Raw genomic sequence first — 12,511 nt, 5'->3', positions numbered from 1 at the left:
ATAAAGATACACAGAGCACCATCAGAAGACATAAGTGAAGGCTGAAAAGGTCAGGCGTTGTCTGAAATCTTGCAGCCTAAGCCCTGGAAAAAGTAGTACAAGTGATTTAGGATAAAGGTTAGGATTTCCCTGCAGACTACTAATTGAAGGACAAGTGTGCATGCCGTGGCACCTCAATCCTGTTCTGAATTTTTCTCACCTGTCCATTTCTGAAGTCACATCTCACGGAAAAAAAAAAGTGCAGGAACGACAACGAGGAAATGAAGTGAGGAAGCTCAAGAACGAAGAAGAAGAAGAATGAACATTGTGTGCACACGGCAGCAATCTTGTTCTAGTATCAATATTTTAATTTGTACATCAGTACATGTAGATAGGTCATCACGAAGAGTGATGTCCATAGCTTGGTTATTCCCTCCTGCTCTCGTGGATCTCTACCTACTGTGTTGAACTGCTCATTAGATTCTCTCCTCTACACAAGATATCATACAGAGGAAGTCACTCATCCATGTATGAACTCAGTGTTGCAGGATCCCCAGAGAAGAACAATTACACATGCCTACAAGGCTAATCATCAACCTGTACTAATCCTGCTTGTTGACTGCAACTCATCGACGATCCGCCGCAGAAAACAACAATCACCTACTGATCCTGCGACGAACACCACGGCCTGATCGATGCGTGCGGCGGCTGGGCTGCACGTACGGCCATCAATTGCTGACTGACACTAGCAGTAGCAGCTACCTAGCTGGCGGCCACGGGGTGGTTGCGCGCCGCGAGGTTGGCGATGGTCGGGCGGCGGCGCATCACCAGCGGCCTTGACGATGACGGCGCCTCACCTGCCGGCGAGGACGACGGCGGCGGCGGCGCGCGCAGGAGGCGGTGGCGCCGCGCCACCGCGTCCAGCGCCTCGTCCATGGCCATCTGCTCCTGCCTGCAGTCGTCGCTGCAGAACGCGGCGTCCCCCCTGCAGCAGGACCACCGTGCCATGCGCACGCATGCAGGTCAACCGTCAACACCATGGTTGTGTTGATGGAATGGAAGGGAGATGTTGGGCAAGATGATGCTATTGCTATGCATGCGCGTACTTGTACATGAAGACGTCGCGGTTGCAGGCGATGCTCTCCTTGCAGAGGAAGCACGACCCGAGGTAGTGGAGACTGGCCGTGCAGCCGTCGCCACCGCCGCCGCCCGGCTTCACCCGGAAGAACCTCGACGCGACCTGCACGTACCGCTCCTCCTCCATCGTCTCCGGCACCGGCATCACCGCCGCCGTCGTGGCGACCGTGGCCTTGAATCTTGATGTGATGACTTGCTCGTCGTTACACTGCCCTCTCCACCATGCCCAGAAGCGTGCTGCTCTTCCCGATGTGATGTGAGCAGAGGCACCTCTTGTTGGTTTGGTAGACGGAGCTGCCCCTGGAGGAGGTTTTATACGTGTGCGACGTGCCCGGCTTGTCTGCACGCGCGCCCCCTGCTGGTCTGCCATGCTGGTTTGAGTAGGACGGGGAGGTCCGTGTCGCAAAACCATGGGTGGTAGGGGTAGGGGAGCATGGGCTGTGTCACGGAACCTGTTGGCGGCGTGTGCATGGGGGGATTAATCTAAGAGGCAAGTTGATCGATAATGCCTGACAGAAAATAAAATACCCGGATTATTCGTAATCAATCAAACGATCCATCCTTTGGGAAGCATCAAGAGATGAGTCAGGCGAATAACAATTGATGAGCTTGATAGAACAATTTCGTTGTTAGTATACTGTCTCTGTGTCAGTCTGGCCATGGCTTGCCCCCAGCCATTTGCAGCTAAAGCTCTAGTAGGCTCTAGCTGCTTGTCTTTGGAAACTTTCCATGAACATGCAGAGGTTAAACGGTAGCATAGTGGCACAGCAAAACGGGTGAGCCGTGCCTGACTGGATCTGCTGCTGCCGTTCTGGGCCCTGCAGCTTTTTTTATGGTACAATAATAGCGGCAGGGAAGGAAGTCGGCGGCATGGGCACAGCTTGTAATTGACCTGCCAGAGGCATCTCCTCAGTCCTGAGCTTGATCAGGATCAGGGAGGGATCAACCGGGGTCGGCAGAGAGAGAGAGAGTTCCGGTGGGCTATCCTCTCCCCGAGGGCGCGCGCGCGCTTTCCAACCTCTCTCGAAGGCCCATGAAAACCAGCCCACCGCATTGCGGTTTCAAACACGCACGGCTCTCTCAGATGCGGCCCACCGCTGATGAGGCGCCCCAGCCGTCGTCCACGTCCCGTCCAGTCCACCACACCGCGCCATGGCCGTTCGCGGGGCGGGGGCGCCGTGTGCGTGTCCGCCTCGTCCACCGCACCGCCCCTATCCTCCCGGGGAGCACGAGCGGCGAGCGGCAACCGAAATAAAATACCAAACAAAATAAGTGTGGCCACCCACTCGTTCCTCTCGTCACCTCCTCGGCGCAGCAATGGACGCGGCCGTCTCGCTTTCCCTGCACCACCACCACGGGGCGCCGGGGGCGCTCCCGCTCCCCGCCACCCTCCCGCCGCCCCACCACCACCCCTGCGCGCTCCCGCTCAGGCGCCACCCCTTCTCCTCCGCCGCTGCGGCACCCAAGGCGCCCCCCGCGCCGCTCCTGACCCTCGCCGCCCGGCCCCGGTCGCCCGCGCGCTCCGCGTCGCCCCCCGCCCTCGCCCACCCCGCCGCGGCCCCCCGGTCCTCCGGCAGCTCCAGCCGCGCCGCCACCGGGTACGCGGCCGCGCTGGCCGACGCGTGCGCCCGCGCCGGCACGCTGCGCCGGGCCGCACGCCACGCGCGCGCGCTCCTCGTTCGCCGGCGCCGGTCCGAGGAGGAGGAGGAGCTGGACGCGCGGGTGGTGGCGCTGGTGAGGATGCTCGTCGGCAAGGGAAAGGCCGGGATGGTGCCCGAGGTCCTGGCCGAGTTCGCCGCCATCTGCGACCACCTGCTGCCGCGGCCGCCGCCGGCGCAACCACGCCACGCCTACTAGTTAGTCCACTCGTGTCTGCACCTACTCTACTGGCTACTGCTGTAGTATCTCGTCGACTCAACATTTGTACAATATGAACAGCACGCGTGTTCTTCAGAGTTCACGCTACGGTTTTGTATAATTGATATTGATTATTGTATGGAAATTCTTGCTTCCTAGAACAATATATTGTAGCATTTCTATTAATGGCGCCACAAGATGGATCACCTGCAAAACTGCTACGAGCATCGACACATCTGAACATCAAATTGTTCATCAGCAGTAGCATTAGTAGCAAACACTGAAGCTAGGTTGGTTGCCTTGGCTGCTGAAGCTCTGAAAAGAAGAAAGCAGTCGAATCATACCCCGGCCCGGAGTTTCTAAATGAGGTGAGATCAATTGCCTGCAACCAACAAAGAGATACTGATGCCTGTGATAAGCTAGCCACATTATGCATAGTGACACAGAAGCTGAATACAATACTTGAAAGTCATCAGCCTGGTACTATAATGTCTTGAAAGTAGCAGTTGAGGATTGCTCATCTCTATCGACGTTACTAATGCGCACTTAATCCTTCTCTCGACAAATCAGCTTTATCCTTCTGGTCCACTTGTTGCAAACCTAACCACGTACCGGGCGCTAGGCTAGCGTCACACTAGCGATTAGGATAACAATCCCTGGTTCTCGTCGGATTCTTGCGTTTGTATATGACTAGAGAAATATCCTTCCGTTCTATCTCTATTGATTTGTATTATCTTCTTTTTTTTAGAATTTCATTTGTATTATCTTCCTCCGTCATTTATATCTCTGGAAAATTGAATTGTATGGAGATAGGGTGAGTGAGTGAGTGAGTGGTTCACACGACGTTAAAATTGAATTTTGTATTATATTTCGATGGACAGCATGAGGGTTTTTTTTTTCCCAATAAACTTAATGAACGCTGTTAACATTGGAATAATGCATCAGAAATAAGGCTAATCCCAGTGGGAGTTTCATAGAGGTTTCATGCACATTAAATACGGTGACACATCAGCATATGTGCTGATATGGCATAGTAGTTATGAAGTGAGAGAGGGAAGGGGTTTCATCAGGATGAAACTGTGTATACACTGTTTCCAAGACTATGAAACCTATTGAAACTTGCATTGGGGGCTATAGAGTTTCATTTCATCTAACCATATCCAATCACATGCCTCACAATTAAATGTCATAGGCATCCTATGAAATCGTGAAATGAAACTGTGCACTGGGACTCCCTGTTTCATTCATAAGAATACACCTTATGAGATGATGTGGCATCCTTGGAAACAGTGCAATGAAACCTTGCACTGGGACTAGCCAAAAAGATCTTGGAAAAGAAGCACGTGCCCATTTTACCCTAGGCTGGCTACAATTTGTAGCTACTACGATGAATGAATGCCGAAAGAGAAAAGTGCCATAGGTACCATACCAAACTCGCTGTACGACTAGTGCAAACGGACACAGCAGCACAGTGGAAGCAGTAATTAGCAACAGGTTAACAGCACCAAGAGCCCCTTTAATCTCTGTCAGCTAGCATCAGTCCCCCATTATGAAAGATGCTGATGAGCACCTCCAATAGCAGGAGCGCGAGAGCAGCAACCTCTCCTCATCGCCCTCTCAACCACTCTGCTAGCTCCTTATGTCACCAGCACAAATATTTATGCACACACAATGTCGTATGAGACACGTACGTGAGCTTGTACTTAACAAGAGACACACAGCTTTGGAGAAGCTAGCCATTGCTGCAGGCTGCAGTTCTGTCTGGAGAGCTTGAGGTTTAGCAATGGAGGAGGACTACGTGTTCAAGATCGTGGTGATCGGCGACTCGGCGGTGGGGAAGACGCAGCTGCTGGGGCGCTTCACGCGCGACGAGTTCTTCCTCGACTCCAAGTCCACCATCGGCATCGAGTTCCAGACGCGCACCGTCGACATCGCCCGCCGCCGCGTCAAGGCCCAGATTTGGGACACCGCCGGCCAGGAGAGGTACAGGGCGGTCACCACCGCCTACTACCGTGGCGCGCTCGGCGCCGTGCTCGTCTACGACGTCACCAGGCGCCGCACCTTCGACCACGCCGCGCGCTGGGTCGACGAGCTCCGCGCCCACGCCGACAAGTCCATCGTCGTCATGCTCGTCGGCAACAAGGCCGACCTCGCCGCCGGCCGCGCGGTGGCGGCGGACGAGGCCGCCGCCTTCGCCGAGGAGCAGGGGCTCTTCTTCTCCGAGGCCTCCGCGCTCAGCGGGGAGAACGTCGAGCGCGCCTTCCTCAGGCTGCTCGAGGAGATCCACGCCAACGTGTCCAGGAGGCCCGCGCTGGAGGCGGCGGCGGCGTACGAGGAGGCCGGCGTCATCAACGGCCGTGGGCATGGCGACGCCGGCGTGCTGATGCTCAAGGGCGCTAGGCTGTCGCTGGCTGAAGAGAGGTCCATCATGGAGACGAGCGCCTTGAGGAGGACAAGCAGCTGCTCGTGCTCGTAAGCAATCTGCTTGTGCGATAGAATGGATCATCAGATCAGAAGATCCAACGATTTCTCGAGTGAACACACAACGCAGGCGTGCTTCGTCATGGTACCGAGTACTGACTGGTTTCATGTGTCAACAGTTTGTGCTCCGAATGGAAGTTCGTTAGCAGCCAGAAAAAAAAATTGAAGTACATCTGTCAACCTGGAATGGAACAGCCCCTTCTTCATTATGTATATTGTCTACCCTAAAATCGTTTAAAAGTACAAGGCAAGCGAAACAGTAATTCAGCCAGACAACCATGGAGTGCTGGTAACTTTTGGCGACACAGAGAACTTCGAATCAACTTAAACATCAGTGCAAGCTTGCCATTTTGCCAGCTGCAATTAGCTTCAAAAACAGGTGCAGCCTCGCCACGCAAAATGGAACTCTAATACATGTGCTGAACCTTCGCAAGCTGCACAAGAAAACCTAACGAAATCGAGGGTAATGCTTGCGTCTACTCCACTGCAGATTTTCACGAGATCTAGCAAAAGGTAATGATTAAGGTGAAGAAGGCTCTTGCGGTTCTGACTGACTGTTCTGAACTATTCGAGACATCAGCTTAGATATCTCAAAGATCGCGCTCTGTACCTGATCATCTTCTGAATCCGATGGCCGAACCCACAAGGGTGACTGCAGCCCTGAGCTAGCAGCCTTCTTGCCCTTTCTAGATGTTGATAGGGCTCTCTCCAGGTCTGATTGCCTCAAGGGTCTAGGTTTCTGAAACAGAAGTAGAAGTCAAGAATCAAAACCAATGCGAGATGGTTGAAGCCGTACTAGTTAACTCTAAATCAACTTCACCAGTATTCAGAGAAATAAACAGCAAGGTTCTAATTACCGAAGCAGAAAATGATAAGTCCAAATAGCCATACTATCTGAATTTTATCTATGAATTCAACATACTCCATCAACATATTTTGAAGTCGCAAAACGTAACAATCAACAACCTTTTTCAGGTAATGTTAGTAGTAAGAGCTCAAGAAAAATGCTAAAGAAGATATGCTAAACTGATTGTAGCAAATACTATTGACTTATCAGAAGTCAATGTGTGATATGTTTTAGCACTAAGGTTGCTAACTTATTGAATTATCAAAAGTGGAAATGAATTAATAGCAACAGCATGAAATCTTGTATGCTGAATGAAAATAGAAGAAATACTCACATCTAATGTCCTCCCATTTTTCTCATTATCCAAAAGCTCCCTGATAGGGTAGAATGCTGCCTGCTTGCACAGTTCTAGGATATCTGACCCAGTAAAGCCCTCACACAATCTTGCAATGCGATCATAATCAATATTAGGTTCAACATTTTCACCCTTCAATACAACCTGAAGTATCTTGCTCCTTTCACTCTGAACAGGAATTCCAATTTCAAATATCTGAGTAAAGCGCCTGAGGATGGCCTCATCTAACTCAGAAGGCCTGTTCGTAGCAGCAAGGACCATCACACGAGCATTCTCTGCAAAAGCATATATTTATAATTAAATATTGATCAGTAATATCTATGGAAGTAAATTTTTACAGTAAATGTTTCAGTATCCATATGCAGTAACAATCCTTCTCCAAAATAGCATCAGCTTGCAAGGAAAATTACATCATGGCAAATAAGTGTAGCTGTAAAGTGTTCTGATGTCTCCCTCAGGCATGCCATAAGTTCATGTAGAAGTAAAACATAGAAAGTATGGCAAAGGCTATCATGTTACTGAAAGTACTAACATCCTTTTAGCATTGAACTTTTGAAAACACACTTACTATGACACCGGCATTGGTTATGACTTATGATTAGTATCACATGCATGTGTGACATAAGGAAATCACAATATCAATAATAATACTAATTTCACCAATAGAGTTCCTAAATATTCATGAGTGAAAAGGGAGCAAATTATGTGCATGTTCTCATGTAAGCTAGCTCATTGATGATAAGTTAGTTGCTCCCTGTAAATTGAAAGCATCCCATATGACCAGCCACAATGACCATCAACATGAGTCCTAGAGCAAGGTCATAGCCGCATAGGTATCACATACATTAAGTAAACCATGTTGCTTAAGCAGGAATAAACTTGCAATCGAACATCATAGCTTGTTACAGGAAACGAAATGCCAAAATAATAAAAAAGATGACATAGGCTACCATTTTCCCTGGAATCAGCTCTTACAAATCTATATTACTATCGCACTACATTCTCCTTAATTCTTCGCAAAGTCATCCCATGGTTATGCAACTTCTATCGTTGATTTCCAAAAAAACCACAAAGCCTCTTTTGGTATATATAATTTTAACAAGATATATTATATGATGAAAGTCAAAAGCTAAAAGAGTTTCATTCAGATAAACAGAACAGAATAAGCCAAACTTGCATAAGAACATATTTACACAGTAACCGGTGTGCCATTGTGAGTCATTGCTATTGGCTGCTAAACTTCTATTTAAAAAGGTGATACCTAACTCCACCTAGGCGGCACCGCTGCTAGGCATAGCACCAATGCTTTGCCTAGAACCTAGGCTTTTTTTTTCCACCTAGAGCATTTTAAGGCTTGATTTATATATGTTAAAGGGGGAGAATTAAAGATGGAGGATGATGAATTATGGTAACAGAACTCATGGATGGCTTATAATGTCAAATCCTTTGTTTTAACATGCCAAATTCCACTATTCATCATGACACTACTAGAGGCATCAAGAAAAAAAAATAAAATCACCTGGGGATGCCTAGACGCTAGGCGGAGCCTGACCGCCTATCCTTTTTTGAAACATTGCTGCTATTTGTTTTCAAACGTACTGGATTCAATGAAGGGCGGACAGTGACGGAGCTAGGTAATGATGAATAGGGGAGGGTGCAGCAGCCAGCTAAGCTAATTCAAAGATCAAACACTATATCATGCATTGAAATTCTTAAGAGCTTCAATAGAAAAAAAAACTAGCATCTTGAGGGGGGAGGGGGGGGGGGCATGGCCCCTGCGGCCCTGCCAATCCCGCTACTGGTTCCATCATTGAGAGCGGATTTGGACAAAGTTTTTCAGTATATAGTACAAAGGCCTACTAACACTGAAACAAAACCAGAACTCATGTTCAAGACATAGGCCCCGAGCACCATGAGGAAATTGACTAAGGACATATGCTGCTCAACTCCTTAGATCCTGACATACACCACAGCTCATCTTCATCTTTGACGTCGACCAATCAGGACGACATTAGGTGGCAGCGCATGTAATCTTACAAGCACAGTTATTCTAAAACTTAAAAGATGGGGGCATTTGCCCCCGCTCAACATAATTTAAGTCTGCCCCTAGATTTAATGTAATGCTGTAGGCACATTTATTCTATGCAATGCTTTCATGGGAGCAAGGCAGTGAATAAGAGCACTCACGATCAGTGGTGAAGCCGTCCCAGAGGGACATGAACTCCGTCTTCATATTAGTCATGGCTTCATGGTCTGTTGTCCGTCGCTGCCCCAAGAAACTATCAACCTCGTCGATGAAGATAATAGCAGGCTGGAGCTTGTGGGCAAGACTAAACACAGCCGCCACTGCCACAGCAATAAAATACCACCGAAGTCAGCACATCACATACCCACCAAAAAATAAAACACACTAAAATTAGCATTGGTTCTAAGCTAGTAGTAAGTTTCCAGTGGACAGTTAAAACAAACAACAATTGGGGTTAGTTAACATAAAAACCGTCGCCATACCAAGCTTCTGCGCATCCCCAAACCACTTGCTCATGAGATTGGAGATCCTGACATTGATGAAGACGGCTCCGGACTCCCTGGCGATGGCCTTGGCGAGCATGGTCTTCCCGGTGCCGGGTGGGCCATATAGGAGCACGCCCTTCTGGGGGCTGAGGAGCTTGCCGAAGGTGAAGAGCTCCGGGCGGCGCAGGGGCAGTATGACGAGCTCGTAGAGCGCCTGCTTGACGTGGTCGAGGCCGCCGATGGAGTCGAACTCGACGTCGATGCTGTCGGGGTTGATGACGTCGCACGCAATCACATCCTGCGCTCGATTCGGGGGGCGGCTCCGTCAGATTGGGTTGGAGCAGCGAGCGAGGTAACCCTAGAGGACGGAGCGGGTTCGGATCGGAGGTAGCAAAAAGAAAAGGCAAGGGGAACGAACCTCGTAGGGCGTGGTGGAGACGAGCGGCCGGCCGAGGCGCCTGGCGATCTCCTTCTTCTGCTGCGCGGCCTTCTGGGAGGCGGCGCGGTTGGGGTCGAGGTGGCGGAGGCCGGCGAAGAGGACGAGGCAGCTGAAGGCGGCGCTGGCCGCGTAGAGCACGAGCTCCTGCACGAACCGCGACGACGACTCCGACGACTTCATCGCCCCGCTGCTCGCCGGGCGGCGGCCGAGGAACCCAATCGGCTTGCGGCGGGAAGGAAGGATTCGCGAGGCTGAGAGGGTGGGGGATCGATTCGCGGAGGGGAAAGCGTGGGGGGAGAGGCGCTGGCTGGCTGGCTGGATGGATGGATTAGGGAAGGGGGCGGCGCGACGCGATTGCTGCTTGTGCTTGGAGGAGGGGTTTGGGTTGGGTTGGGTTCCCCGGCCTTTTTGGATGGTGGATGCTTCTGGCCGTTGCTGAGAGAGGCCAGGCGGAGGAGCATTAGAGATTGGGGGCCTGTGACTCTCACTCACGGGAGATTGGAGAGGTTTGACTAGGATTGTTTCTGTCGCTGATTTCGTGTTGAGCGGATTCTGAATACTCTGTTTTATGTTTGTACCTGATTTGGACAGATTTTTCTGGGGAGAAAATACTGCTAGCATTATTTCTTCTAGTAGAGTTGGTACAAAGCGCACACCACGAACCGTCTGTGAATTTGAACGAGGTTATTATCGTATTCTTCTGGGAGCGAAACGAATCCCAAATCAAAGATTTTTTCCCCCTTAATAACAGAGGAGATTAACATTCAGCCCCTCGCAAAAAAAATAATATGGCGGAGAGAAGGAAAAAGTCCTCCCTTGTGTATTGTCATAATCTCAGTTTCATCCCTCATGTGCAAAATCGGTTACCAATCATCCCTCAACTTTAAAACCCGTTTGTTTTCAGACTGTTTTGAGAGTGATTCTGCGCGACGTGGCTTGAACCCCACATGTCATGTGGTGGTGGGCTCCACATGCCAAGGCTTTCTTCTTCCCCTCCTTGCCTCCTCCCCTGCGCAAGCACAACACCACACGGGCCGAACCAAGAGTTTGAGACTCGGTCATGCGAGCTCCCTCCACGCGATCTTGAGTGTCCCGCCTCCGACAGCGGACCTCCATGGCGGACGAGGGGCACCACGGAAGCGGGCAGGCAGTGGAGAAGGATGAAATCTGCTGAACCAAGCGGAGGACGAACAACGGAAAGGGACGAGGGAGGGTCGTCGAGCCTGGGCGCAGGCGACGACCAACGAGTGGCTGCCAGACCTCCAGATCGAGGATAAGCGACCGCCGGGCGTGGGGAGCGAGCAGCCGCCGAGAGTGGCAGCACAAAGGAGCTCCTCGGTATAGTCAGGGTCTTGAGAGTCCTCTGGGTCGTAGCTCGGGTCTGAACAGAATGAGATACAATGCAATATAAATTTATCGGCAACTCATCTAAGAAAAAGCTCCAAGAAAGCTAAATTTAGAGATCTAAACAACTACAAACTAGCTACAAAGAGCATGGGCTCGATTTTATGAATTTAATGCAACTAGTTTCGTATTTTTCTGAGTTCAAATGAATTAGTTATGAATTTTTAAAGATTAATGATTTATTTAATTAATTTCAGAAATTTATTAATTAGGGTGACACATGTCAGCTTCTGGACGCGCTACGTGGCAGCACGGGAGGGTGGCACGTGTTGGCTGACGTTAGCGTTAACCCGATCAACGGTCAACGTTGACTTGGTCAACGTTAACCGGTCAACTGAGCCCCACCGCTCAGCCGGTGGGCCCCACTGCTCAGCAGGCCCCATTAGCCAGTTAGTGGGCCCCATTAGTCAGTTAGTGGGTCCGGCCTTTTGACACATCAGCGCCACATGGCCAACCTACCTACGTGTCATTGCCACGTGGCACACACGTGGCCGCACAGGGTTATTTCGGGATCCGGTGCGCCACGCTCGTGTGGCCGAGCGTGCAGCGCGCGTTGGTTGGCTACGGGCGAAGCGGCCGCATGTGCGACGTCACAGTGACCGTGCCATGATGTCGCGGCACGGCGCGACGCCGCAGCGTGGCGAGAGCGGCAACGCAGCGAGCAAGGCTACGGTGTGGGGCTGGCGGAGAGGCTACGGCGGCAGTAGACTATCCAAAGGTCGGGCCTTGGCCTAGCGCTAGAGGGTGCGCGCAACTCGATGTGGCATGGTGGCGTGTGTGTGGTCACGAGGAAGTCCCCGGCCGTGACACGGCCGCTGCAGCACGCGGACACCGACGTCCTAGTCCACGGCAACAGGCGGCTGTGGCAAGCGGTAGCGGCGGCAGTGCTCCCGCAGAAGAGTTGCAGCTCGAAGGCTGGTCACACAACAGCGACGGCCAGCGGTGAAGGCTTCAGGTGACGGCGGCTCGACAGCCGGGCAACGTCTAAGAGCGGCGGCACGATGGTCGGACAGGGTGCCAAAAGAGGGAGAGGGTAAACAGCGGTGCTCACGGCGGGTCGACGGTGAAGGCGTGGCTGGCTCGACGAAGATGGTGGCGCTCACGGTTCTCCCTGGCGCGCACGGCGGCGGCTACAGCTCTGGCTCCTCCGCGGCGCTCCAGCGATGGGCGGCTCCAGGCGGCCTCCTCCTTCCCCTCCCTTCTCCTTCTCTTCTCCTCTTCTCTTCCTTCCTCCACTTCCCTACTCATCCCTCGAACAGGTGGTGGCGGCTTAGGGTAACCCCAGATGGATGGGGGAGGCTAGGCGCGGCGAGGCGGCTAGGGCTAGGGTTTCCAAGGGTGTAGCGCCGGCGAGCGGGCAGCCAGGATGCGGCGGCTCGGCAGGGTGGCATGGTGGCTATCCGCAGCCTCCAGCGCAAAAGCGAGGGGCGCGGGAGCTGGGTCACAGGCGCACGTGCCCACAGTAGTGCGCGTAGCGCGGACGAGGCTGGCGAGCCCATCC

At 51.9% G+C, this 12,511-nt stretch overlaps 4 protein-coding genes across 5 annotated transcripts; 2 read left to right on the top strand and 2 right to left on the bottom strand.

Moving 5' to 3' along the window:
- Positions 1-298: 298 nt before the first annotated feature.
- Positions 299-1,560, bottom strand: LOC117851242 (uncharacterized). The gene is made up of 2 exons (XM_034733024.2): positions 1,086-1,560; positions 299-964 (listed from the first exon to the last, which is right to left on the bottom strand). The coding sequence occupies exons 1-2, from the start codon at positions 1,526-1,528 to the stop codon at positions 742-744; spliced, it is 666 nt and encodes a 221-aa protein (XP_034588915.1). The 5' UTR covers positions 1,529-1,560; the 3' UTR covers positions 299-741.
- A 706-nt stretch (positions 1,561-2,266) lies between these two features.
- On the top strand, positions 2,267-3,159 carry LOC117851243 (uncharacterized). The gene has a single exon (XM_034733025.2). The coding sequence runs from the start codon at positions 2,434-2,436 to the stop codon at positions 2,971-2,973; it is 540 nt and encodes a 179-aa protein (XP_034588916.1). The 5' UTR covers positions 2,267-2,433; the 3' UTR covers positions 2,974-3,159.
- Positions 3,160-3,304: 145 nt separating this feature from the next.
- Positions 3,305-5,663, top strand: LOC117853016 (ras-related protein RABA3). The gene has a single exon (XM_034735361.2). The coding sequence runs from the start codon at positions 4,757-4,759 to the stop codon at positions 5,447-5,449; it is 693 nt and encodes a 230-aa protein (XP_034591252.1). The 5' UTR covers positions 3,305-4,756; the 3' UTR covers positions 5,450-5,663.
- LOC117853015 (uncharacterized) lies at positions 5,637-10,049 on the bottom strand. Of its 2 annotated transcripts, XM_034735360.1 has the most exons (6): positions 9,586-10,049; positions 9,165-9,465; positions 8,844-9,002; positions 6,636-6,931; positions 6,065-6,193; positions 5,637-5,957 (listed from the first exon to the last, which is right to left on the bottom strand). In XM_034735360.1, exons 1-6 carry the CDS (start codon positions 9,784-9,786, stop codon positions 5,949-5,951), a joined length of 1,095 nt encoding a protein of 364 aa, XP_034591251.1. In that variant the 5' UTR covers positions 9,787-10,049; the 3' UTR covers positions 5,637-5,948. The 2 variants fall into 2 exon arrangements, with proteins under 2 accessions (XP_034591251.1, XP_034591249.1); XM_034735358.1 differs by having other exon boundaries at positions 5,637-6,193; positions 9,586-10,048.
- Positions 10,050-12,511: the final 2,462 nt, after the last annotated feature.

Source organism: Setaria viridis, chromosome 4 (genome assembly GCF_005286985.2).
Source record: "Setaria viridis chromosome 4, Setaria_viridis_v4.0, whole genome shotgun sequence".
Taxonomy (NCBI): domain Eukaryota; kingdom Viridiplantae; phylum Streptophyta; class Magnoliopsida; order Poales; family Poaceae; genus Setaria; species Setaria viridis.
This window is presented reverse-complemented; position numbering and strand designations above follow the sequence as displayed.